Below are 27,456 nucleotides of genomic sequence, written 5' to 3'. Positions count from 1 at the left end.
CCCCCGTCTGTCTGTCCGTTACAAACCCCCCGCCCACCCTTTTATAAGTGATATCTGTTAAAAGCTCCCTGCTAAACTCTGAAAGCAGGGGGCTCATATTTATGCCGTAAGGACACATGGACCAGATGAATGAGAACTTTTAGCAGCTTTTAATACATAAAAAAAATAAACAGAAAAAAAAAATGTGCTGCGTCATAATTAATGCTATGACGTGAGTGTTCCAGGCAGGAAGAGCAAAAGGCATGAATAGAAAAGTGTGGGGTGGGGGAAGAGTGCACTGGAATACAGGATGTGTGCAGTCACAAGACAATGGTTTTATGCATAGCACATGCCATTCACATCCTGACCTACAAATCAGTCTTCTGTGTTCTCCTCATGCTAATGCCACCTATTGTCACCTCATCGTATTTCCCATTTACACGTACTGGAAATGTTTGTTGTTCTTTTTTTCTTACAGCAACGTTCGGGTGTGTTGCGTGGTGGTCTTGTATGATAGAACTTTCCTTTTGTTTAGAAATAAGAACAGAAGCTCAGATCGGAACAAATCAAACAGGACTTGTTGCGTCTGAGAAGCTAGTAAATGTAATTCTAGACTTTAAAATGTATGTATAGCCAAAACCGTGTTTTCAGTTTTGGATAGAGTATGGAAGGATGAAAACCCCTGCCAGTTGTTTTGCTGTGTACCATTGGAGAAAATTCCAGTCACTTCCTAACCCACAAACGCAACAGGAAGTTAGATCTTCCAAAGTGAGACTTATTTACAGGGGGGGGGGGGGCATCATCTGGGTGCCCCCCTTTATGAAAGATAAGCCCCCTGCCCACAGACCCCCACTACCACCAGCCAATGGTTGTGGGGAAAAAGGCCCTTGTCCTCATCGAAATGGTTAAGGGATCTTAGAGGGAACCCTATAGCTTTTCTTGTTTTTGTGTTGGGGTCCCCTTAGACAGCCTTGCAAGCAGTTGATAACAGGATCACAAAATTGTTTTTCTTTGTTTTGAAAGCTGAGGATTAAAAATGCAGTTTAAAACTACATTAAAGGAATTTATAAAAACTGGAGAAGATAGACTCTGGAGCTGTTGCCCATAGCAACACATTTAGTTTCTATCTTCAGTTTGTTCAGTTAGGCCCCATTCACACTGAGCGACATGAAAATCGCGCGACTGAGCGATATTGCGCGACTCACGATATTGAGCGACGTCTCGCGCAACTTTTTCCTTTCGGGTTGTATGCAATCAGGAGCAATATCGCTCAATCGCTCGAAAAAAGGGTCATGTAGGAGCAACAAGCGACGAGCTACAAGCGATATTGAGCGACGAGATGTGAACAGCTCCATTGAAATGGATTGGAGAAGCTACATAGAGCGATATCACGTGGAAATATGAGCGATATCGCTGCAAAAATCGCTCCATAAATCGCTCAGTGTGAATGGGGCCTTAAGGTGCCCATACACCTTACGATTATCGGACTAAACTTTTCGTCCGATGATCGAACCGTCGTACGATTTTCGTACGACAGCCCCGTCCTGCCCCGATTATCGCAAGGTTCAATCAGCGGTAGTTAGAAAAAAACACCTGGACGACTTGCGGTAATTGACCGCAATTATTTTCGTTTGCGCATGCGCAGTGTTAATCGTACGACATTTGACGGACGGAAACGCCACCAACCATGCGAACATCGTACGATCAACCAAAGTTTTCAAACATGCTTGACCGTCAAAAGTCGTACGAAGTGTGAAATTCGTCCACATATTGTATCCTTCTCCCTTTTTATTCTCTTTGGTAGATCAGCTGAGTCCAGTTCTGCGGGTACCATGCCCATCAGAAGTCCCTACCTGCAGTACGTGGAGTTTTTCTGTAATAAGCATGCGTGGGTGACGTTTGCATAATACAAGCTGTGCAACACATGTTACATGCCAGGCCAGTTTCCAAGCTACAATAACAGGCTCTAGAACAAGTACTTAAAATGCAGGCACTGATTTTGGAATAAACAGCATTTCTGCCAGGAAAATCCTGTGCTCGGGGGAGCCTCTCGGAACTCGCAGTTATATTTTTGAAGCTCAGTTATTTGGCTGCTTTAGCAATAGCATAAAAAGTGCTTCAAGTGATTGTTATTCATTCACCATAAATAGATAAACAAATAGGTTTGTTGCTAATGCCCCATATTTCTAGCATTGTGTAGCCTAACATGTTCATGCTGTTTTGCAACTATTTCTGTAACCATTAATGCAAAAATATAATTTTTAAAAATAAATAAATAAATGAATGAATGTTCTAGATCCTTGGTTCTCAAGTTGTGGGCCGTGACCCCATGTTCAGTGGGTCCCCACATGCCTTTCACTTTTCTAGGTGAGAGACTCCTTAGCCTCCCCCTAGCGCAGTACTGTCAGTTCTCACACCAAGGAGACATTCAAAAAATGCTGCCCGGCCCTGTGTGTTAGCTTGGCTGGAAGTATGGCCAAAAGGAAGCTCCATCCATATGTGCATTGCTTACAGCTCCCTCGTGTGCCCTGTAGAGGTGCCTGGACTGGAGTGATGTCATATTCTGGCACCTCTACAGGGCACGCAAGGGAACTGTACAAACAATGCACATATGGATGGAGCTCCTTCATAGCACAGCAGCCCACACTGGACCCCAGGCTGAGGATCCACTCCAGTTCTTGTAAGGTAGGAAGCCTGGGTGGATCTTACAAACCAAAAAATGTTTTGTTTGTGTTTCAGTCAGTGTTTTTGAGGGTCCGTTTACACTAGTACAGTGCGTTAATCACCACGGTCCCATGCAATTATTGCACTGTACCACGCAATCGCACCTACTGCACGTTCAGGTGTGAACCGGTCCTTAGACAACTGTGGTGCTTCTTTTGCATCATGGCTGTGCAATGCTCTCACAAGTCAGTATGCATACAACATTAGAGTTGGTGTCCTCCCTTTTTTTTTTTTTTTTGTACCCTTTCCAATTCCTTGCAGGGAATAGCTTCTTAAAATTTCCTGCCAGTTTCAAGATTGGCCTGATAAGTTTATTATCGACACATTTAGAAATAAGAAGGTATGCTTGAAGAATCCATGCCGTTGTGACAAGTAAAATTAGTCAATCTGTATTCTGTGTGTCTTTATAACTAAGGACTTTGAGTGCTTCCTTGATGAAGTGTAATCTTTTTTTCGTATGCACCTGCTGTTGGAGGGCTAGGAGACATGATGGTGAATTAGTTATACTGCACATTATTGCACACTCATGTCCCGTACACCTCCTATATTTGATTGAAATTGAGGTGCTGTCAAAGTTTCAGGATTTTTGTTTTCTCCAAACACTGACCATGATAGCCATTAGGTTATTAAATCAGAGGTGTGCAGTTGTCCATTTCTGTCTTCAATTAACTGGTTGAGAAGTACATTTGGTTATTGTACCATTTGCCTGTTTGTATATTCTGTGTACAATGTAGCCTGAAAGTGGTACTGAAGAAACATGTTCAGACAGATGCAAGTGATATGCTACAATAAACATTTCCTTTAAAATCCAGCAAAAACACTTCTAGTCTCACCATCCAGTTACCTGTTCTCTGCTCCCCCCAACTTAAGATTGCTGAACCATCTGATGTTGGACGCTGCCACAGGAAGGCCAAAAGGATCTCAAAGACCGAGGTCTCTTTTTGGTTGGCAGTTTGGGTCTGTGAGCCCCTATGTGATAGCACATGGGAAATGGCAGTTTCTCTTTAAGGTGACATTAGGGGTCTAGAATACCCCTAGTGTCCCCTTTCCACTTCCCAGGGGAATGACAGCTGCCTGCTGATGCAGCTGAATGTGAACACAACAGGCAGTGGCTGGGAGCAATAGCCAGCCTGCTATTGGCTATTTTAAATTGCAATAGCAGGCTGGCTATTGCACCCGCCCACTGCCTGCTGTCAATCAGCAGAGGAGAGAACTGTAGGAGAAAGTTCTCCTTCGGGTCGTCCTCTAATTGGCAACAGGCAGTGGGCGTGGGCAATAGCCAGCCTGCTATTGCAATTCAAAATTGCCAATAGCAGGCTGGCTTTTGCTCCCAGCTGCTGGATCAGAGACTTGATGCTGTCTTTCTACCACTGGCAGAAGAGGGGGCAGCAGCTGAGGATTGCGAGCAGCATCAGAGGCATGGAAGCAGCAGAGTAGGATCGTGGGTAGCATTGGAAGCACGGAGCAGTAGTGGAGGTTTGCAGGCAACAATGGGGGAATACAGAGGCACAGCGGTCTCTAGTCCCTGATGACTGCAGCGCTCTCTCCTCTGATTTGGAGGGGACACAGACCTCGGCATGCGGCGGCTCCCAGCGAGGATAAAGGGGGAGCAGAGCGACTACGGCAGCAGCAACTAATGGGTAATGAGAATCGTTGACGACAATTCTCATTATCTAATATTTATTAGTTGTTGCAGCCCTAGTATGCATGTCGCCCTGTAGACTCGATCCCAGAAAAGCGCATGTAATGGTGGATGAGAATATTCGGGGCAGTGTTGGGAGGGAGGGGTGATGCTCCTTTAAGAATATCTCTTAAAAAGTTGAAGTTTTAATTTCACTCTAACTGTAAACAGTCATTGTAGCCAAATACTTAGGATTCCGCATCAAGGTGATAAATATCTGGATATGGTATAATGTAGTTATTGCTATGAGCCTTCAATGTAGAAAAAGAAATCCTACTTGTTATAGAATGGCTCTTTGTCCCTTATTAGCCTGCTGTTTATTTTGCCTTTTCTCTACAAGATTACCTGGTACTTATTTCTCGTTCATGTAAAGCATTTTTGTTTTCATAATCATTGATTTGACAGCTGAGACTACAATATAAATATACATTTATTTTTTTTCTTTTTGGATAAAGTAGTGAATGGTCAGGTCTCTGTCAGGTTTTCTCTTGCAGTCTGTGACCCGCCCATTGGGGATATTTCCTTCACTTGTCTCAAACACAACTGGCAATAATACATCTCCAATCTCTTAAAAGCAAGAGGAGATCCTATTAGACTCTTCTCACTGCAACAGGTGTCCTCATTAGAAGACTTGGGCTACTTTAAACTTTTTGTTTTGGGATTCCTGCGACAGGCAATCCCAAATGTCAAAGTTAGATGTGGCAACTGTCACCCGTTTATGACCAGGAGACAGCGTCTGCATCTGTAAGCAGCAGTCCACATGTAATCATGTGTGATACGATTACATGTGGTTTGGAATAGATTGCTGTCCTTGGACGCACAATAGATACTCGGCAACAGTGATCTATTCCAAACTGCATGTAATCATATCACATAGGATTTACATGTGGACTATCCCTTACAGATGTGGCCGCTGTCACCCAATCATTAACTTGAACAGGTAACCGCAGCCGCATCTTAGTATTTAGACAGGATCATACATTGTCACCACACCTCATATGAGATACAATGTCTTGGAACCAGTAGCTGGTTTTGAGCAAATATTTTTTTTTGAATGATTATTTCATAAATTGTGTTTTTTTTTTTTATGGTAAACTGTTTTGTTGATGCCTTTAAAAGCTCCTGTTATACCTTTTTTTGCCCATCTAAACGAGATTTGGGATTCCTGAGGCAGAAATTCCCAAACTCACAGTATTAACAAGAATTTTCCTTAATTTTCTAACCCCAGGACTATGGTTCTCAGGGCAAATGGCGAGGGTGAATATTCTAATACTCCCCAACTCCATCCAAAGTGCTGTCATAAACCTTTGGGGTTTACATGTACTTGAACAGTAAAATATGCACTTGTGAGGAAACTGTATCATTCATGTAGCCGCCTTTGATGTTTACAAGTGGAATCGCCATTCGTTCTAAATGGCATGATGCTTTAATTACATACTTCACTTTGTTTCTTGATCACTGTATGTGACCAGGCTTGCTCTTTTGAGTGCTGCTATGAATAAAATGTGTGATCTATCCCCTACAACATGTACCAGCATGCTTCCAGAACCTGATTTTTTTTTTGTACCATGGCTGTTCACGTGTCTAGTAAACTTCTCGATCTTTGTGATATGCATTAGGTAAATTGCTGTGTGGCCCATTCACTGGCATTCCCTCTATATGTATATTTAACATTTGTGCAGGATGTTCAGACAATACACATCACTTTTCCCAGCTGTTATTAAACACTTCTGTTTCCTCATGATGTTTTAGAGGCTTTAGTCTTCCTTTTTTGGATAAACTTTCAGAAAACACAAACCGTATCTTAGTTACCCACATTTTATCACGTAATACGGAAAGCAGCTGACTACAGTAAGGAGGCCACTTTTCAGCTGAAAGGGCTTTTAAACCCAGGAACAAACATTTCATATATTGTAGCTTACCAGTCCTTAGATGTGGCGGCTGCATTTAAATTTTCTACGTGGTGATTCTGCCAGTAACACGCTTCCTGATCTACAGTGACATAGCTCACTCGCTGTACTGCATCTATGGAGCAGCAGTAGTGTCAACCTAGAACAAGGAAGTATTGGGACTACAAAACACCTTGTTCTATCAAAGATTGTGACTGGGTTGGAATGTGTGACTGGTCACATGGTTACACATTTTAACGTAATCACACCCACTTTTTTTGGCGGTGGAGTATGTGATTGGCAAAAGGTGAAGCATTCCAACACTTTCTCAGCTGTTCCAGGGCAGATTGGCATCGCAGATGGTATGTGCAGGAGAACTGATGTGCCCTGGAACAGCTGATCAGTCCTGAAATGTCACTTTTTTCCGACTTTGTGGAATGTGAGATCGCACTCAGTCAGATAAGTGACATTTCAGGACCGATCAGCTGTTCCAGGGCAGATCGGTTCTCCTGCACATACAATTTGCGATGCTGATATGGCCTGGAGCAGCTGAGAAAGCGTTGGAATTCTTCACCTTTTGCCAGTCACATATTCCACTGCTAAAAAACTGGGCGGGATCACATGAAAATGTGTGACCACGTGACCGGTCACACGTTCACCGCCGAAAAACTGGGCAGGATTAGGTTAAAATGTGTGAGCACGTCACCGCTCACATATTCCAATGCAGTCACAAACTTTGATAGAACACACCTCCCTCTCATAAGTGTGTGTGTGTTGCACTTCCTGAACAGATTGAACAATGCTCTTTCAATTGTATATTTAACAGCCAAAAAGGGAACAAAAAAGAGGACTTCATTTATTATGGTATACATACACCTTTTTACTTCCATCTTCTATCTCCCTCGCCTTTTGGCTTTTAAAATGAGTTGGCTGTGTCACACACTTCCTTGCTTTTACAATTCTTTTCTTTTAGTAAAAAGGTCACAATTTCAAATTTTTTAAACATCAGCATTTAAAAGACAATTTTTGATATATTTATTTTTTTCAAAATTATGTTAGCATTTACTTTAACCTGTATCCATTAATTGCTGTGGTAGATTGCCAACTAGTGGTCATTTAAAAGAACTGTCCTTGGTGACCACCCTACATTCTGTTCATTTTATGATTTATTTATTTTTAATTTTTTTTTAGGATTACTGGATTTGATGGATAAACATTTTTGAGTACTGATATGTAAGAGTTTCCTCTAATGGCTGTTTTTTCTTTTATTTTTTTTCCCCCAGACTGGAAGAATTGACAAATCTTACCCTACTGTTTGTGGCCACACAGGACCAGTGCTGGACATTGACTGGTGTCCACATAATGATAATGTTATTGCTAGTGGCTCTGAAGACTGCAGTGTCATGGTAAAAACCTGATTTATGCTTCTTTTACTCTTAGTCATATTGTGGTAAGGAATGATTTTTAGTGTAATCTTGGTGTATCAGTTAGGAGCCATAGTCTTGCCAACAGGTAATGTTTCACTTCAAGTATATCTAAAGCTAAAATCTATTTTAAATAGACTAGTGAAGGCTTATAACTAGGGATGCACTGAAATTTCGGCCGGCAACATTTTTTGTCCGTAAATGATTGGCATAATGCCGATAGTACCAAAACGTACGAAAATTCAGTGCAACCCTAGCTTCTCTCCTCCCCACTGGGCCGCCAATCTGTGTCCCCCTCTGATCCCCACTACTCTCCCCCTTCTGTATTAGCAGAGGCAGCTGGGATTGGGGAGAAGAGAAGCTGTCTGGATGCTGAGTGGTGCGGGGAGGGGACAGTTGTCACAGGAGGCTGAACTCTCCTGCCCTGCTTGGCCTCCTGTGACTGGAGAGCAGGTTGCAAGCACTCAAGAATCAGAACTGAATGCACAATGTATGCTTGCTGTGTCCCCAGTTGTGAACAGGAAGATCTCTACATCACTTCCTGTTCATTCATGCTGTGAACATATTATTTGATACCATCTCCTCAGTTTATGAAAGGACAGGGAGCACTCAGTATGGAGGCTTCCTGTTCATTCATTACAGGGGCTGCAGAAAAAATTGTAGTACTGTCCTCAATCTTTCTGTTTTTTAAAAAGGAAATAGGGGTCTGTTTAGATATTTCCCCAGAGCCCCCAACAGTAAAGTTAAAAAAACAATTAAAAATATTGTAACAATTTTTTTTTTTTAAAGGGTTGGAAAAAGTAATTTTTTGTTTTCGCCTTGACAAATTGTTTCGGTCTAAAAATTTGGTCCAAAATGACATTTCGGTGCATCCCATGCCATGTGTCTCAGGGAGATTTCCCTCAATTTTCTGTCCTGTAAACTCCACCGGAAATGAAAGGCTATCTTTCCAGTGTGCAGGAAATTCTTATTGTGTCAAGTATCCTTATTGGAAGATTTACCCTCTGTTCCTGTTCTGATGGCAGGTCGTGTGTCCAGAAAGCATTGTTTCCAAATTACAATTTTGTCTTTTTTGCAGCCAAGTAGTGTGAAGTTGTCTCATCCCAGCCAGGAAATAATATATACATTTGTGTTTACCCAGGTTTGGCAGATACCCGAAAATGGCTTAACCGTGCCACTTACAGACCCCGCAGCAGTGTTGGAGGGGCATTCCAAGAGGGTTGGCATTGTGACATGGCACCCTACAGCCAGCAACGTGTTGCTCAGTGCAGGTATCCGTGTATATTGTTCATGCAGTGGCTTTAGGAGATCTACATAAATTAAGGGCACCAACCTTTTACAGAATCATTTTAACTTATATTAATTTAACACTTTTTTTTAAAGACCTTTCACTAGTTTCCTCTGCTGCAATTTTTAGTAATAAAGCTTTGTTAGAAACAAGATCACAACCTATCTGTAATATGCACTTATTAAAGGAAATTATCTCTGGTGCTTGATGCCCTGATCTAAAAATGTTAGAGATCATGATTCATAGAGGTTTAAATCACTTTTTATGTGATGCATTTCAGGACTGGAACAATGATCTATAAAAACTCCATGCAAAAAGCATCAGTGCAGTGTGTCATTAACTGTTTTAGTGCTTGCAAACTGAGTCAGTGTTATGAATTGGGAATGTCTGCTGCAGATAAAATACTGTATTTAACCACTTGAAGTCTGGGGTGCTTACAACCTTTCTTGTCCAGGCCATTTTTCAGTATTCAGTGCTGCAGTACTTTGAGTGACGTTTATATCGTCCTGCAACGCTGTACTGAAATGAATTGTTTGGGGACAGATAGAGCTTTCTTTTGGTGGTATTTAATCACCACTGGGGTTTTTATTTTTTACTACAGTAAGGAAAAATTACAGAAATCTAAAAACAAAAAAAACTGTTTCCACTAATATTAAATTATAAAACCTTTATTACCCAATTTTTTGGTAAAAAATAAGACTGGGTCACTTCGTGTAAAAAGACACCAAACATGTCAAGCCTTAAAATTGTTAGCGCCCACGAAACCTCAATCTACAATACCCAAAATTGGCCATAGGCGACGCTTTAAAAGAAATTTACCGCTCATCAGTTTAGTGTTCTCAGTGATTGGCCCTAAAATGATTTCTCTCACTCCGACGTTCGCGTCAATATTTAACGTGTAGTGCAATTGTCATTTTCCCACGCTGGCGCATTTACATGTGGGTGGGGGACTTAAACTTTTTTTTTATGTCCCTTTTAGAATTTTTTTACACTTAATGTTATTGCTATCACATAGGTGGAAAACAATCTGTGTGATGGCACAGGCACACTGACGGGTCCTCTTTATGGGGACATTAGGGTTCTCCAAGACCCCGAATTTCACCTGGGGACCCCCAAAGGAGCTGATGAAGCAGAGATCTGCTTCTCTCTGGCTGTAGCAGCCATAGAAATGACAGCTGAATGCATACGTTATGTATTACACATCACTTCTGCGTTCAGACGTCGGAGGGAGATCACCAAGGAGGATGCTGTACTCCCTCCTGACACCCTCCTGAGCCGGTACCAGGCCGCAGATGAGGCAGCGGATCCCGGGATTGAAGGTGAGGGTGCAGGAGGCGGGACAGCGGCACTAGAGGGGGACACTCAGGCAGCATATACAAGCAATAGGACGGCTATAGAGTCGCCAATCGCTTGTATGTGAAACAGCCGGTAACGGCTGTTTACAACGGGCTGTGTTTTTCTGCTCGTGCGCGCGAGCAGAAAAAAAAGCCGTCTATTTACGGCAACCCGCCAATGTGAGTTTGCTGTTTTTCCACAACGGGCGGATGGCAAGCAGTTAACTGCAGAACTTAGATTTTTTTTGGGCTATTAAAATGGACTAAGCTCCACTCAAGTGTTTAGATCAGGGATGGCCAAACTGCGGCCCTCCAGCTGTGATGGAACTACTAATCCCATGAGGCTTTGCAAGATTCTCACAGACATGACTCCCGGAGAGAGATGCTTCATGGGATTTGTAGTTTCACGACAGCTGGAGGGCCAGAGTTTGGCCATCCCTGGTTTAGATGAAGTGGAAGGAGCATAATGAATCAAGTCGGTACCCCTCGTTTCATAATCCATCACTACTTGTGTGTTTGAATGAGGATTGAAATAACCAAGCATTTAAATCTTATGTAGTCAAGGAGCTTTGAACCAGGAAAAGCTCACATGATTCAAATGCAGCAAATGGAGGAACAAACATAGGCACTCCATTTGGTAGACCCTGGTGGTGGTGCTAGACTCTGCCCTGCATATTGGCTACCCTCCTTTGCACATAAGGCAGGTAAAATAGTTTTTTGTAATTAAAGTATTTGCAAAATATTCTGCTTTTTAGTTAGCCTAGTGCCTAACCATTCTCATTCAGCAATAAATTGATTTTCCTTTTTTCTTAGGGGGTGATAACGTGGTCATCATCTGGAATGTGAGCACATCGGAGGCTGTAATAACTATCGATGAAATGCACAATGATATGATCTACAGTGCCTGCTGGAACCGCAATGGCAGCCTTATCTGCACTGCCTCCAAAGACAAGAAACTGCGTGTAATTGACCCACGCAAAATGGAGCTGGTTGCGGTGCGTAGTCAATATTGCTTTCTGATGGGGATCTTTTCAGACTGGAAGAATAATGTCGATAGAAAATGGCAGCAGTGGCAAAACCATTTTTTTAATTCATATTACTTACATTGTGTAAAAGCCTATTTGTAGGTATTGTATTGTTTTCTCCCACCTATGAACTCCTTGCAACCTCTCCAACAACCCTTTCCTGCTCTCAGATGACAACCTGGTCAGTTTCACAATCACCCTGCCCCCAACACGGACTACCCCTACAAGGCACACTGTCACCGGGAGAAACCTCCGCCACCTCGACCCTTCTCTTCTCCACTCTGACAAAATCTCACCCCTGTCCTGCCCTGGCTACTTCTGTTTTTAACAGCTCACTCTCATCCTCCCTAGACACCTTGACTCCCCTCACTACACGCAGAATTAGACCACGTCCGCTACATCCGTGGCAGACTGAAGTTACCAGACATCAAAAAAGACAAAGCCTGTGGCGGAAAACTGGGCTTCTGCAAGACTTTACCCTGTACAAAGCTGCCCTGATAAAATATAACTCCTCCCTCCGTGCTGCCAAACAGACTTATTTTGTCACTCTCATTAACACACTCTCATCCAGACCTCGTCAACTCTTTTCTACCTTCAAGTCTTTACTATGTCCTCCACCACCACCCACTAACTCACTCACTACCCAGGACATTGCCATTCATTTAAAAAACAAAATGGATACAATTCGAGATCAGATCGCCACTGTCCAATTAACTGCCCCTTTTATTATCGTACCTGATCCTCCATCACACTTGTAACTTTCCTCTTTTGACCCTGTCACCACAGAGGAGGTTACTAAGCTTCTCTGAGACCCACCACCATTTGCCCCCTAGAACCTGTTCCCTCAAAACTACTTCGGTCACCCTCTTGCTCTATCCTAGACTCTCTTACTCAGATTTTCAATCTTTCCCTCTTACTGGAATCTTTCCTACCCCTCTCAAACATGCACTAGTCACCCCAATACCCAAAAAACCTTCACTGGACCCTACCAACCTCAATAATTTCAGACCTATCTCCTTACTCCCATTCACCTCTAAACTACTAGAACGCCTTATCTACAACCGCCTGAGTTGCCACCTCGCTAATAACCCTTTGGACACCTTTCAGTCTGGCTTTCGCCCCAAACACTCCACTGAAACCGCCCTCCTAAAACTCACCAATGACCTAATAACCTCTAAAAACGGCCACTATTCCTTACTCTTGCTATTAGACCTCTGCTGCTTTTGACACTGTTGACCACCTGCTGCTCCACAAAAAACTCCACTCGCTTGGCCTACAAGACTCTGCTCTCTGGTTCTCCTACTTATCTATGCGCTCCTTTAGTGTCACTTACAATTCTAACTCCTCCTTCTCTTTCTGGAGGGGTCCCCCAAGGCTCTGTCCTTGGACCTCTTCTCTATCTACACCTCCACCCTTGGTCAACTAATAACCTCACATGGCTTCCAATACCATCTCTATGCAGATGACACTCAAATCTATCTTTCTACTCCACAACTCTCCCCCCCAGTGTCCTTGCTTGTCACTAATCTATTAACTGACATATCCGTCTGGATGTCACAACATTTCTTAAAACTCAACCTTTCAAAAACTGAGCTTATGATATTTCCTCCCCCCGTGCACCTTCCCCCAACATTTCAGTTGAGATTGACAACACAACTATCCAAACCTCCCTTCATGCCAAGGTCCTAGGTGTCATCCTTGACTCGGACCTCACCTTTCTTCCCCACATCCAATCGCTATCCAAATCCTGCCGCCTTCACCTTCGTAACATCTCCAAAATACGCCCCTTCCTCACCAAAGAAACCGCAAAACTGCTTATCCACTCGTTATATCTCGTCTTGACTATTGTAACTCCCTCCTCATTGGCCTACCTCTTCACAGGCTATCCCCCCTTCAGTCTATCATGAATGCAGCTGCCAGACTCATTCACCTTTACAAACTGTTGGCGCTATATAAATACTATGTAATAATAGGTGTGTACATTTAAAATGAGAAAAGGATAACAACCGTGGAGTCTCCACCTTAAAGTCAAAAGGACAGCTCCTTTTTTTAAAGACCTAGTTTAACCAAAACTCATTCCAGGGCTGAATGGACTTCAACAGGATTCTATTTTGTTAAGAACACTAAAAGGGAGTCATCACTCTACATCCACTACATCTGTTTTATTTTAGTCATAATGCCTGGCCTTGTTACACTTCAGGTGTGTTCCCAGCAGTAGCACTGGTGACATAAAACATTTTATCCGAATGGTTGGATTATAATGCAAGCTTTTACCTAACAGTAGCTCTGACTTTGAAATCTGAACTTGCATTGAGGTAGACTGAAAAACTCTTCATAGGCCGATGCTTCATCTGATGCCATTATGAATGTTTGGTTTGGGGACCGATTGTATGTCTGGAAGCTCTCGCTGTTCCCGAGTTTGAGCCTACTTGAGTTGAAACGGTCTTAATACTTTTTGTACTTTTGTCATTCTCTTTCAGCGGGTGCTCCAGGTCTTAATATACTTCTTTATTTCTTTTAGGAGAAGGATAAAGCTCACGACGGAGCTCGACCCATGAGAGCGATCTTTTTAGCCGATGGAAGCGTTTTTACAACAGGATTTAGTCGGATGAGTGAGCGCCAGCTAGCACTGTGGAATCCAGTATGTTAAAAATTCTGGTTTTGTTAATATGGCTCTGGGCGGGTTAGAATGAAAAAATATTGTATAAGTCACCCTTATTTATGTATTTGAATTGTGTGTTTCGCTGGTTATGTAGTTCAGGTTTAATTAAGCTAAGCTGGATTCAGCAATTAAATTTGTCATCTTTAATATTTGTTGCAACTGTCCTAATTTGTTTTGTAAAATGTTTAACTTTGACAAGCAGTCAGGTATGCACATTTTAAATACTGTGTATCCATATTGAGAATGCAGTGTTAATAAATGACCTCTTTGTTTACAGAAAAGTATGGATGAGCCTATTGCACTACATGAAATGGACACTAGCAATGGCGTCTTGCTTCCCTTCTATGACCCGGACACAAGCATCATTTACTTGTGTGGAAAGGTGAGGTTGTTCTTTCTGAAATGAAATTAGAGTTTTCCATCCATGAGAGCATACATTGGTCAGAAAATTCACTTTTAACTTATCCCAAAAAATAATCTGACTTCAGCTGCTGTGCTGTACCACTACACATTGCCTGGCTTTTGGCGGGGTTTACTTTTTCTTCCCAGGTTGTGCTGCGCTACATGCGTACACACTCTCTCTCTCTCCATACAGATGAATAGGAGAGCAGTGTTGGGCTCTACCATTCGTCTTTATGGAATGTGTAGTGGCACCTAAACAATGGAGTATGGGTGCCAGGAACCCCAACGGAGTAAACCCTCCACGGGGACATACAGGGAGTTTTGTTTTAATAAAGTTACAGCTGTCCTTTAACATTGTTGCTAGAAATATGGTTCTCTACTCTCTTTACAGAGCTTTCAACAGTTGTAGCCAAGTTACATCTTTCTGGGCTTATCAGCAGGTTCAGAGGAAAAGGGGGGAAGTAGGACATTGATCTATGTAAGATAGAGAGCTGCCAGTGTTTATTTCCCTGATTATTATGCTAACCATATTGCTTAAGTCCAAAGCATCCCTGACCTGGAATGCATAATAAAACTTTCCAGATCAGTAACTCATTGTTAAAACTAAAAAAACATGGCAGGAAATCATTTTTAGTGGTAGGTTCCTTAACAGCCCCAGTCTTTATCTTGACATTTACTTATATTTTGAATGGACTTCCAAATTAATCTTTCTTTAGTTTTGGATAGAGTGATGAAGGGATAAAAGCAATGTTGGGTTGTACTGTCTGAGACCTCGATGTGGACATTTTCACTCCCTAGCACAATAAGATTAGTCTTGGGTTACAGGTATAATTTTTTAGCCACCTGCATCCAAAACTAATTTAGTATGGGACAGGCACATATTAATTTTAATCACCGCATGGCTTGGTAACCTGGTTGGCTAAAAGTTCCCATTCTTTACCTTCTCCCACAAGGTGTCACTCTTGCAGCTTTGTTCTTTTGTTAAACATTTGACTTTGCAATGTCTGCACATCCAGGGCTGAGAGATTTTTACCACTGGGGTCCCTGAGAGATCCAAGCATGTCATTCATGTTTTTAGTAAACTATGGTTATTCAGTTTTAAAGAGTATTCAATATTAGGGAATTTTACTATCCAGATAGTGAATTGGTATTCAAGTGTATAACCCTTTTTATTGGTGTGCGAGTCCTAAATGCTGTCAGATATTGTTACTTAAAGACTTACCAGAAGTGTTGGCACTAATTGGCAATAAAACAAGGTTATTGGCCAAAGTCTTTCACTTTCTTGGAACCACCCCTACTGGTTTGTGATACTAGTACCTTGTCAAGGCGAAGGTGCAGTCTGCTCGTTCTTTCTTTGCCTGGTACAGCCTCTTAATGATTTTCATAGTTTCATATTTAAGAGTTCATACTGTGTTCCTGATTAAATTATCCCCACAGCCTCCCCATCACAGGTGCCATCTCCCAGCTTGTTTTAGCCACACATAAATGTAACCTACACATGTTCAGTAATCATGTAGTCGACAGTCGGCTCTACAAGTTTAAACAGAGTCCCGGCGGCAAAACTCGCCGGGAGTCTGTTTAAACAGCCCCGATGCTGGCGACGTGCACTGTACGTCGTCAGTCACGAAGGGGTTAAAGGAAATCCTGGTACATGGATAGCATATTTAACTTGCCTTTACTGAAAACATTGAGCTGTTCCCTGCTCTTGTCAGTCATAAAGACACACCTAGGGCCAAGATGATTAACCTGCCAGTTTATTTTTGGATTGTTGGAAGAAGCTGAAGCAATCCTATATAACCATTGTAGGGCAAGGTGGGCTCCAGTGCATTGCTGGGAAATCTCCTCTGTAATCTTATGAGATCTCGGGGAAAGGCATTTTCCTCCCCTGATGAGATGATGTGCATGGTCACATGTCCTAGTCACATGTGCCAGAGATCCAGGAAGTAAAGGAAGATGTATTAATCTACCTAGTAAAAATGGTCACTAAAAAGACTGGAGAAAATGAATAACAAGCCTGCAGTTATCTAGAAGTATCTGTAGATTGCCATTACTAAACATTTCTAAAGGTGCATTTGTTTTAAAGATATGGGTAAAAACTGAACTCTAGCCAAAAAAGTTGTGTACCCCTTCACACACTTTTAGGCATCCTATAGTTTTATTTTAAAGCGGTTTTTAAGACCCACATATACTTACCTTAATCTGTGGTCACATTTTATAGCCAGTATCCCAGTCCTCCGATCTTCGGTACTGCACTGTGGGGAGTGTAGTTCTGGCAGTGCCCATGCTTATTATGTAAGCATGGGCTTACATAATTAAAAAAATGTAAAAAAAAGCTTTCGAATAGTAGCTGATTTGAGTGGTTAAAGTTTTTTTTTTTTGTTTTTTTTTTTGATGGCACTAGTTCAGAGTTAAGTTTTATATTGTGTTAGTGTGATTGCAGCAGATGCTTAGTTGTGTGAAGGGGTCAACATTACATTTACAAATGTCAAGCTTCCTTAATTGTATTTATTTTACAACAGAAGTTGATTCATTTATTAACCATGTTATACAAATTAAACAGACTTCTGAAATTGTGAGGTGCAAACACTAGGCAACATCACCTTTATTCCACAGTGCCCTATGCATCTAGAAGTCCCTGTCCACATAATTATGTACTGTGCTAACACATGGCACAGGTACTGTCAATTCATTATGTCCTTTTCCCATCCACCCAGATACAGCTTGGCATATGACAGTTCACAGGTTTTGCCTGTCACAGTCCTCTGTACTTAGAAGATGAGTGTTTTGTTTTAGGATGTAATAACATTGATGTCTCAACAGGGTGACAGCAGTATTCGATACTTTGAGATCACAGACGAGTCCCCATATGTTCACTACCTCAACACATTCAGCAGTAAGGAACCGCAGCGAGGCACGGGGTACATGCCAAAGAGGGGACTGGATGTCAACAAGTGTGAGATTGCCAGGTATTGCTCTCTACATAGAAGGGAAAAAAAAATGTATTATATATATTTATACACACATACACACTATATACTAAACACTAGCAAGGAGAGCTAGATAAACTACAGAGGTGCCTTGGGGTACCAAACAATCAAAATATGCATGTACTAATGTTCTAAACGATTAGTTAACATTAAACGGCTAAATAGCATTTTTCTTTGCCAAGGTAGTGCCTTAGATGGAATCTCCTGATCTGAATATAGGTCTTGTTTTTGTTCCAGTTGGCAAATAAAACATCCTGGAGCAATGGGCTAGAGTGTAGAATTGTGTGACTTGCTGTAGTAAGGAGAATCACACATCCTGCTTTATTCAATTTTCAATGAGACTGCCCTTGTGTATATATAAAAAAAACAAACAATGAACTATTACAACCTTTCAAAACATATTTCCACTTTTGCTGTAAAATTTTAGAAAGCCCTTCTATATGTTTTCTTATTCACACAGCTTACCAAAAAACATATAATAGTGCAGCTGCTGGGGTGAATGTAGCCTAAATGGCAGCCTGCAGTACGGACTAATTGACTGTTCTGTCCGGACTGTGATTCGGACCTCGGCTCGATGACCAATTAGGAAGCCGGGCGGCCAGTCATGAGCTGCTGTCAGTCTTCCTGCTTGGCTTCACTTGTTGCTAGGCAGCCTGGCTTCCTGACCAATCAGGAAGCCAGGTGGAATGTCATGACCCGGCTTCCTGATTGGCTAGGAAGCTGGCTTCACTTGTTGCTGCGCAGCGTTGCTTCCTGACCGATCAGAAGCCGGGACATGAGTCATGACTGGTTAGGAAGCCAGGCTGCCTACTAACAAGTGAAGCCAGCTTCCTGGCCAATCAGTAAGCCAGGCTGCGAGTCATGAGCCAGGAAGCAACGCTGCGCAGCAACAAGTAAAGCCGGCTTCCTAGCCAATCAGGAAACAGAGGCGGGTCATAACCCACTTCCCTGATTGGAAAGGAAGCCGGCTCCATGCTCTCTAGGCACTGCCGATCAGAGTGGGAGCTCCCTCTGGCCTGAAGTTTCGTTATCGTAGGCGAGTAACGCAGCATTTGGGAGAATGAGTACTCACCCAAATACTTGGTATCGGCACCCATACTAGTTTCGGTATCGGCGCGTCTTACCCTAAATTAGCTGTGGCAATCATGCTTGGCTTTAGGCTGGCCGCTGTGATTTTCTTCATTGGATGTATGTGGTCTAATACATGTCTTTGCCTGTTCGCATCAGTTCTTGTTTGTGGATTGCATAGCCATTGTGATCTGTGGATGAATCATACTCTGTTATGGGCTTGTAGCATTTAAACAGTTATAATCTAGCAGTAGAATAAAGCTTGGTGTGCATGAACAGCAGTCTGTGGAGGGCTGATTAGCCATCTCTTTTGAGGAAAATACTTCTGTAATTTATTTATAAGGTGGAAGAGTCTGAATTTTACAGTGTGGGCACTTAAAGCTCTGATCCCTGTTCTAGGCAAGTGTATCCTCAACTTGCCTCTTAAAAATCCATTACAGCTCATCGATTGTCACCAGGCATTTCCATTTCTCAGGATTTTATGGAAGCTTACACAGTCTGTAATTACAGGGCGGCTGTCTGTTTAAACAGCCCCGATGCTGGCGACGTACACTGTACGTCGTCAGTCACGAAGGGGTTAAATGAGATATCCATTATAGAGCAGCTGTAATTTCCAGTCTACGGTATAGGCTGACTGTTGTAAATATAAAATGAGCGGAGTTTGAGTACTGCTTTTTAAAATATTAATTTTTATGTTTAATTGCCATCACAGGGAAACAATAATGAAGTAAATGATCCATAATCAAAATATTCAGACTATTATTGCACATTTTTTACAAATGTTTCCAAGTTTGTTTATTTAAATCTAGGTTTTGGTCAACTCGTGATCTAAGCCAGCGTTTTTAAGCCAGCGTTTTTCAACCAGGGTGCCTTCTGCCTTCCTCAGGGGGTAGCGGTGCTTTGATATCAAAGGAGACTGTAATGTGAAGAGTAGGCTTTTGATGTGAGGGGGGCTCCTAGTGTGAGAGGGGGGACTTTTGTGATTTGAAGGGGGGATTCTGATGTGAGTTTCTACACTTTAGACTGGAATTCCTCGACATTTAGCATACTCGCAGAATTTCTTAACTGAAATGCAGTTGATAAATGGTTTAAACATATTTCTGATGGCTGTAGTTCTCATCATTGGTGTCTTTTTATATCTGAACAATCTTTTTTTTTTTTTTAATGCTACTTGTTTTTTTTAGAATTGCAGTGGCAGACATTCGGCGAGTTATGCCATTTTTGTAGGTTTACAGTTGAAGACTGTTGGAAGACCTTGTTTATGGCCCTGTGGAAAAAAATATTGGAGCCATTAGGTCAATTTTTAAACATTGCTGAGACGCACATAAATGATGTCTCATTTTGGAGACGTGTAATTAGTAAGAAGTCCCCTCTGTCATGGATGTCCATCAGAGCACTGTGTCCTGTGCTGAGTGCTCTGTAGCAAGCACTGAAGACTACAAAACACGGCAGTTTTTGAGCTTTTAGCCCGGTACCTTCACTGACAGCTGACCGTTCTAGAGCCCATGGGGCACACATGCCACCTACTGGACCCTGTGCGCTTTATATACAGTATATCATATAGGACTAACTAGGCCTTACAGCATATATTATGCAGCACAAGTCATATAAATAAAGCTGTCCTTTACTTGCTGATAGTAGGCCAAGTAATCGGTTTAGTTTGTAGCGAGCAGAATAAAAACCCTGTTTTTTATCTTCCATGCCCTATCTGCCAGAAATACACATACCTCTCCCTCATGATACAGAAGTCTTTGCCAGGGGATCCACAGCTGATCTGCAGGCATTGGAAGCATTCATATCCCTGAATACATTATAGTTTCGTTATTTTTTTACATTTTACAAAGCTCACTAAAAAAATATGCATTTTTATTCTGTATGAGTTTGAAAACTGGAAAAAATTGGTTTGAATGTATTGTTGAAGTGCACCGTTTTGAGATTGCATTTTTGAGTAACTCTACCCCTTTTCCTTTTCTTGAGGTTCTACAAATTGCACGAAAGGAAGTGTGAGCCGATTATCATGACGGTGCCCAGGAAGGTCAGTACAAGTGAGATTGTTGTAAAATGCAAACCAGTTGATAGAAAGGCGCAGAAATGTCCTGTGGTTTCAGTGATGGGAAGCGTTGCCTATAAGGATACCTGTAAAATCACTGAAGTGGAAAGTTTGGGGCACAGCAGCTGGTAAAAAGAAACCGCAAGCTATTTAAGGACATAGCGCCATTTATTAAAGAGCGAGTGGCCTCGCCCAAATGCAGTTGGCATTCAACTACATAAAAAGCAACAAATACTTTAGGTTTTCTGGTCCTTTAGGGCCTATTCACACCACATGTGACATGTTTAGTGCATGTTTACACACTTGAGTTGACCGCAGTTTTTTGGTTTTTTTTTCTCTCCATGTATTATCTTTATTTTCAAGTCAGTTTGTCTTATCCCTTGGTTGGGCAACACAGGCAACTGCAAGTGGTGTGAAAGGACCCTTAAAGTTGTCAGGAGTGCTTTTTGTGACATTATTTAGAAGAATGTATTTTTTTATTCTTTAGGTCTCATTCACACAACGCAAGCAAAATTGTACATTGAGTCTATGCGCGTTATATACGAGCGTATGTGCGTGCACTATTTGCATTCCCAGAATGCATCATTCCTAATGGAAATTTTAATGAACTGTACACACATATGCGTGTTGAACTTAATAATCGGCTAACCGATTTTGAAAATAATCGTTAGCTGCAGCTCTAATACACACGCAAACATGCGTATGCGCGTAAAATACGCAGATAAACGATGCCCGGACGCATCTCGGTTCCATTCTGTTTTTGCGTATATATACGCTACGCAAATATACGGCTCCATACGCGGATATGTGTATGGAGCTATTTATTTCCATATGGTACAATACGCACGTACACGCGGCGTTGTGAATGAGGCCTTAATCTGAACTCTGGGCAGAATTATTATTTAAATATATTCAATAGTCACAAAGGAGATTCAGTCATAGACTATGGGCTATATGCAGCTACCTTTTAGATTGGACATTGGCAACACTGCTGTTAGGACAGCCCTATTTAACGCTTCCCAGCAAGCCTTAGTTTGTGTTGGTGTTCTTAGGTGTTGTCTGCCTTCTCTCTCCTGAGAGAAGAGAATAGCTTTATACCTGAGATTCTTCTATCTAGATTTTGGCTGCACCATAGGACAAGAGGTTAGAGACCCTTTTCCAAACCTCATTTGCTGTAGCTGGCCATCTATGCAACCTGCCGTTGCCTCTATGGCCATTTGCTAGACCGTGGCTATATGGACTAAGCTCATGGCCTGGGATCGTGGTTCTGTTATTACAGTTCCATCTGTTCTCTAACAATTGAAGCTGCTTCTCATTGTTTTACGTTATTGTGTGGACAGGTTGGCAGACATTGATCGTCAAATTTCCAGGATGAGCGTTCTATCTTTCCAGATGAAATTGATCCTCTGGCTGATGTGCTAACTGTTTCAAACTCTACACCTTTACCTGCCTCTTCGCACAGACTAGGATTTGTACACTGCCCTGCAACAGATATTTTTTTGGGAGATCATTATCCTGTCCCTGCTGAGAAAAGGATTCAGGAGTTTCTATTTGAACCACTTTACCCGTCCCCAAGACAAAAGGAGGTGTTTGGCTCATCTTGAATCTGAAGATTCTCAACTGGGGTCAAAAGATTCCTCATGGAATCTGGCAAGTCTGTTATTGTCTCCCTTTAGCAGGGGTGACTCTTGACATCCATGCACATACCCACCTTCCCTCCACACTGTTGGCTGTGAGCAAGCAGCACTTCCACTTTGTTGCACTCCCCTTTAGTCTGTCCTTGGGTCTGGTAGCCCGTGTCCTTGCACTACTACAGGCTCAAGGTGTCCAGATTGTGGGGGTATCTAGACAACCTCTTAAAGGGTTCTCCATGCCTTGTCTGCCAACAGACGATGCAGACTGCAGAGCATCTGATGAATCCTTAACTTTCTGAAATCGATGTTGGACCTGTCCAAAGGCCTGGTATTCTAGAGCTTTTTCCTAGATATGATCCTGGCCAGAGTTTTTTTCTCTCCTCCGTGAAAAGCTCCTGTCCCTTTTTGCTCCCATGTGCGGGCCATTTGGTCCAAGAACTGACCCTTCATTCACTTCTTCTTGAGGGTCTTCAGCCCTTATGGTGGCTTACTTTAAAGGAACCTCTCTGGATCGTCCTATGCACCTGAACTTGGAGGCCAGACTGTTTCTAGCCTGATGAATGTCCAACTTAGTACTGGAGTTGGGGAAATACTTCCTCTTAATAACTTGGAATATCCTTATGACAGTTGCCGGCCTGTCAGGTTGACAAGGGCTGGTCACCCTAACTGTTCAGGAGACTTGGTCGTGGAAGGAATCTGGACTTTCTTCCTGCATTGTGCTGTAGGAGTTCAGATTTCCGCTGACTGCTGCTCTGGGTTACGACTGCTGCCTGCAGTGCTGGGCTGGGCACACTAGGCATCTTCCTTAGTTGCAAATACTGGGGTCAACCCCTCAGGCAATGGCAGATTACAGGTGCTGGGAGGCGTGTGCTTCAGTTTATGGGCCTCACAATTGTTCTGCTGCAGGTGCTGTCCCACACAGTTTCTGCTAGCCCTATGCTTTGCTCTTTCTCCCCTATCATTTTCCTATACTGTCCATAGAGGTGTTTGCTGCTGTAATCATGGGGAATGTCTGCACACTTAGTCCTCAGACCGCAGGGGGCATAACCCTACCCCCTCTCCATTCCCTTCAGAGTCCTTCCCCTGCCTGGACTCCCTGCGGATGAATACAATTATGCTTCCATTTCTGTGGACTACGCACAGGAAAAGCACCTGCCTCTTGACATCTCCCCAAGGATCCTTGTAGACTTGGTGCATGATTGCTTAGTTAGAGCTGCCTGCATTTGACTGCCTGCATTTGACCTTTCTAAAGGCCATTAGCCTGGGTTCCCTAAAAATACAGAGCCTGTGGAATCTGGGAGCAAGCTCTCTGCATTATGACAGATCACCCCCCCCACTTGAGACCACCTGGGACGTCCCCCCACTTGGCTGTCTTCTTGGACACATGGGTCAAAACCATCGTAACCAAGGGTTACAAGATGACATTTGGGGGAGATCATGGTAAGACCAGAGAAAGTGAGGAGGAAGCAAAGACAGTCAAATCTTCTCTCTGCTCTATATCGGCTCCTTTCTCGGGGGTCATATATCAGAAACAGAACTGTTCTAGGTGTTTTTACTCTAACCTGTTCACGGTCACCAAATTTTGATTTTTGGTAGCTCAGTCAGATCAACAAAGCTTATGGTTTTAAGGATTGGGTTCCGCCTTTTTTGTATATACTAGGGATGCACCTATACCGGTATTTCGGTACCACATTCCAGTACCGATATTTTTTTTTTTCGGTACTCGCCAATACCGAGTACCGTAAGTCCCATTCAGGAAGCCAGGCACCGTGTAATTACTCGCCACCTGGCTTCCTGATTAGCCGGGCAGCGCATACAGACTCGCCACCTGTCTTCCCGATTAGCAAGGAAGCCGTCCCCATGCTTCTCATCACTGTGACGAGAAAGCATGAAGCTGGGCGCCGTGTTATGACGCGGCACCCGGTTTCCCGATCGCCCAGGAAGCCGGCTCCATGCTCCCTGGTCATGAGGTGACGAGGCAGCATGAAGCCGGCTTCCCGGCCAATCAGAAAGCCGGGCGCTGCGTCATTACACGGCTCCCGACCAATCGGGAAGCCGGGCAGCGCGTCATTACACGCTGCTCAGCTTCCTGATGCAAGAAGTATCGGGCTAGGCATCGGAGCATTTGGACGAGTACTCGCCCAAATACTCGGTATCGGCACCGATACTGGTATCGGTGCATCCCTAGTATATACCAAAATCCATTTCTAGTAGTTCATTGAGGGACATGCTGTGAGAGGCATGCTGTGAGTTGTATCGAGCTGGTCACTCCATCCCCCCCAGTGTCTACTAAAAGATCCTGTAGAGAGCAGTGTAACCAAATTGTCTCTGAATCCTGTGTCCCTCAGTGTTATTATTATACAGGATTTATATAACGCAATAGTTTGCGCAGAGCTTTACAATATAAGGAAGACATTACAATCGCAATACATTTCAAGACAGGATGGTAAGGAGGGCCCTGCCCCTGAGGGTTTACAATTTAAAAGGAACTGAAGTGCAAGAAAAACAGATTTTTAGTGCACCTTTACCAATATAGATATTACTGTGTAAAAGAAGTGGTGATATTTTAATTGTGCTGCACATAGCCTGTTCAGAGAACACAGTGGGAGGAGGGACCTTTACATGGAGAGAGCAGTTACTGGTTTTATTTACTGGAAGCTTCAGCGCTGATTAGTTTCACACTGGACTTCTGCATAGATCTGGAAGCAATATAAAAGGATACCAAGAAATGAGTAAAAAATACACATACCTATTATATTTGGACAATATTTGCTTATCCCAGAGTTCACCTTTTTAAGTAAAATTAATAAAATTCTTCACATTAGTCGATATGGTATGTGTCCGTATTACAGAACATTGACATCTGTCATTTTCTCCTCCTTTATTTTTTTTTTTTAAACTTCCCTTCACTTAACATGAACTAAGTGGCTGTAGGTGCTGGGAGCTGCTTTACTAAATGGACAGGCCATGCATTATGCACTTACTGTACTTGAAGAAACATTTATATTCAAAATCTTGTTTTCTAGTCGGATTTGTTTCAAGATGATTTGTACCCTGATACTGCTGGTCCAGAAGCCCCAATTGAAGCTGAAGATTGGCTTCTTGGCAAAAATGCAGACCCCATTTTGATATCTCTGAAGCATGGCTACATACCAACCAAGAACCGTGATCTACATGTGGTGAAGAAAAATATTTTGGGAAGTAAGCCAGCTGCACAAAAGAAGGCTGAGCCAGTTAGTGCTGCTAAAAAGACAACAGAAGCCTACACTGCTGTAAGTAGTCCCACTGTAATCATTCCTGTGTCAGATGAGTGCTGAAATCCGAGGTCTAAGATGTATAGATTCACACCATTTTGTGGGTGTTGATAATGCACATTGTACATATTTTTAGATGACCTCCGCCCATTAGTAATGGGCCCTCAACTTGGGTAAGTGCATTAAACACACGTGACACTTCATGTACAGATGTTAATACACATGCTTTAGAAAAAATGTTGGGTATGTTTTTTTTCATCCAAGGGGGCACCCGAGAGAAATATATGGGATTGTAGAATGTGAATAGACGCACCAAAAAACGCTTTTTAATCGGGTCCTTGTATACGTTTGTTGGTTTCTGGCTATTCTAGAAGTCTGAGTGGTTTTGCAAGTATGCCAGGTTTTTTTTTTTCCTTATTTTTTTGCTTCCTTGTAATTTTATAAAAACTAGCTTAAGTCATAGCACAAAAGTAGACTTGTATTATTAAACAGAAAAACATTTTTGACTACACAATGATGACAGTCATTTGATTATTATAATTTTATTCTAAAAATCTTTTAAAAAACTTGTTTTTCAGCCGAGTGGTGGCAAGCTAGATGAGGTGATGAAGGAGCTGCGTTTAATGAGAGAGGACATCAGGTCCCAGTCTGAACGAATCTCCAAATTAGAGGATCTAGTGGCCAGTCTCACCAATGATGAATCTGAAGATTAAACAACAAGATCTTAGCAGAGCTGGAGGTGCCCACTGCCAGATCACATTCCACCCAACACTCTCCTCCGGGCCCAGGCGATGTTCAGCATTCCAGCACAAACTGTAACCACCATTCCCAGTTTAACATTCCACCCACCCATCCACCAGGTGCCTCCACTCAAGACACTTGTGTAATTTCAGGAGTTGGGTTAGATGCCATTAACTTCTGATGTGTCACAATATATCGATATCCCAACCTTTCAGGCCGGCCTCACACAGAAGGGGCAAGGATTAAAAACAAACTTTTTGTTAATTAAAAGCCAAGATTTTTACCCTCATTTTTCAAGTGTTACATGACCTTTTCCTGTTCATGAGATCAGTATCTTTTCTTTTTTTTCTTTTTTAAATAAATCCTGGTTCTGTTTTGATTTTTCTGAGTAAGGGAGGGGTTATGAAAATGTTGGACCAATGCCACATTTATAATTTTTTTCTTTTTTGAATTTTTGCCAAAAGACCTTGTTAAATATATCGGGACCATGCATCGTATAGTATTTTTTATTTTTAATGTAAAGGAGGAAGCACTGTGTTGTCTGGAATTGCAAGAAAATACCCATAAAAGCTTCATGAGTTTTATATAAATCCTTTTGCTGTTTTGTGTATAGAAGTTTCTTTTCCCTCATCGCCTAATTAAGGTGCAAAAGATACAAATGGTTGATTACATTTGGGAAGTTTCAAATGCACATTTCCGCTTTTTAGAATAAGGAAGCCTGATCTGGAGTAAAGGGGCTTTCTATAAAGTAAAAGGTTACATTGCTCTGTACTTCTAAAATAACTAAATTGCAGTATTGTTGGGGCAATGCAAAATTGGGCTGAAGGTAATATTTGCATGCTTTATGCTGGCTTCACATCATTGTGTTGTGATAATGCATTGCATTATCATTTATTTTGATTGGCTCCCCAATATACCTACTTTGTAGCGCACTACAATGACCTGTAATGTGCTACTGTGCGTTGTAGTGTTCTGCATGGGAAAAAATGGCACATATGGTTTGTCTTGTGCATTGTGAGCCCATTGAAATGATTGCACTGCTTTTACACAATGCATGTTAGTGCCAAACATCATGCAAGCAGAGTTGACGGGTGTAAAGGGACCCTTAAGTTATAGCAGATATTTAGGACTGCTATCCTTTCCCCCTATGGTTCTTATAATACTATTTCTGTTATTCATGGAGGGAGCGCATTGAAATGTGTAGGCCATGGCTCATGTTTCAAAAAAAAAAAAAATGTCCTCTTGCTGTCTTCAGTTCTCAAGTCAAATAGCAAACTTGTGGAAACTCAACTAAATTGCACAGTCTTTTAGGGT

At 42.3% G+C, this 27,456-nt stretch overlaps 1 protein-coding gene across 2 annotated transcripts in view; it reads left to right on the top strand.

Moving 5' to 3' along the window:
* CORO1C (coronin 1C) overlaps nt 1–26,754 on the top strand; it is a 48,611-nt gene extending 21,857 nt beyond the window's left edge. For both annotated transcript variants that reach the window (XM_018560812.1, XM_018560819.1), the window contains 9 exons: nt 7,557–7,679; nt 8,839–8,968; nt 11,133–11,314; nt 13,866–13,985; nt 14,284–14,388; nt 17,229–17,374; nt 20,441–20,498; nt 25,174–25,419; nt 25,980–26,754. In XM_018560812.1, the coding sequence (XP_018416314.1) occupies nt 7,557–7,679; nt 8,839–8,968; nt 11,133–11,314; nt 13,866–13,985; nt 14,284–14,388; nt 17,229–17,374; nt 20,441–20,498; nt 25,174–25,419; nt 25,980–26,114 (1,245 nt within the window). In that variant the 3' untranslated portion in view covers nt 26,115–26,754. The remainder of the gene's footprint in view (nt 1–7,556; nt 7,680–8,838; nt 8,969–11,132; nt 11,315–13,865; nt 13,986–14,283; nt 14,389–17,228; nt 17,375–20,440; nt 20,499–25,173; nt 25,420–25,979) is intronic.
* The last annotated feature ends 702 nt before the right edge of the window (nt 26,755–27,456 follow it).

The sequence above is a fragment of the Nanorana parkeri genome, unplaced genomic scaffold, assembly GCF_000935625.1.
Source record: "Nanorana parkeri isolate BGI_ZX_2015 unplaced genomic scaffold, ASM93562v1 scaffold18, whole genome shotgun sequence".
NCBI lineage: Eukaryota > Metazoa > Chordata > Amphibia > Anura > Dicroglossidae > Nanorana > Nanorana parkeri.
The sequence above is the reverse complement of the archived record's forward strand: the minus strand, read 5'-3'. Positions and strand labels throughout refer to the sequence as shown.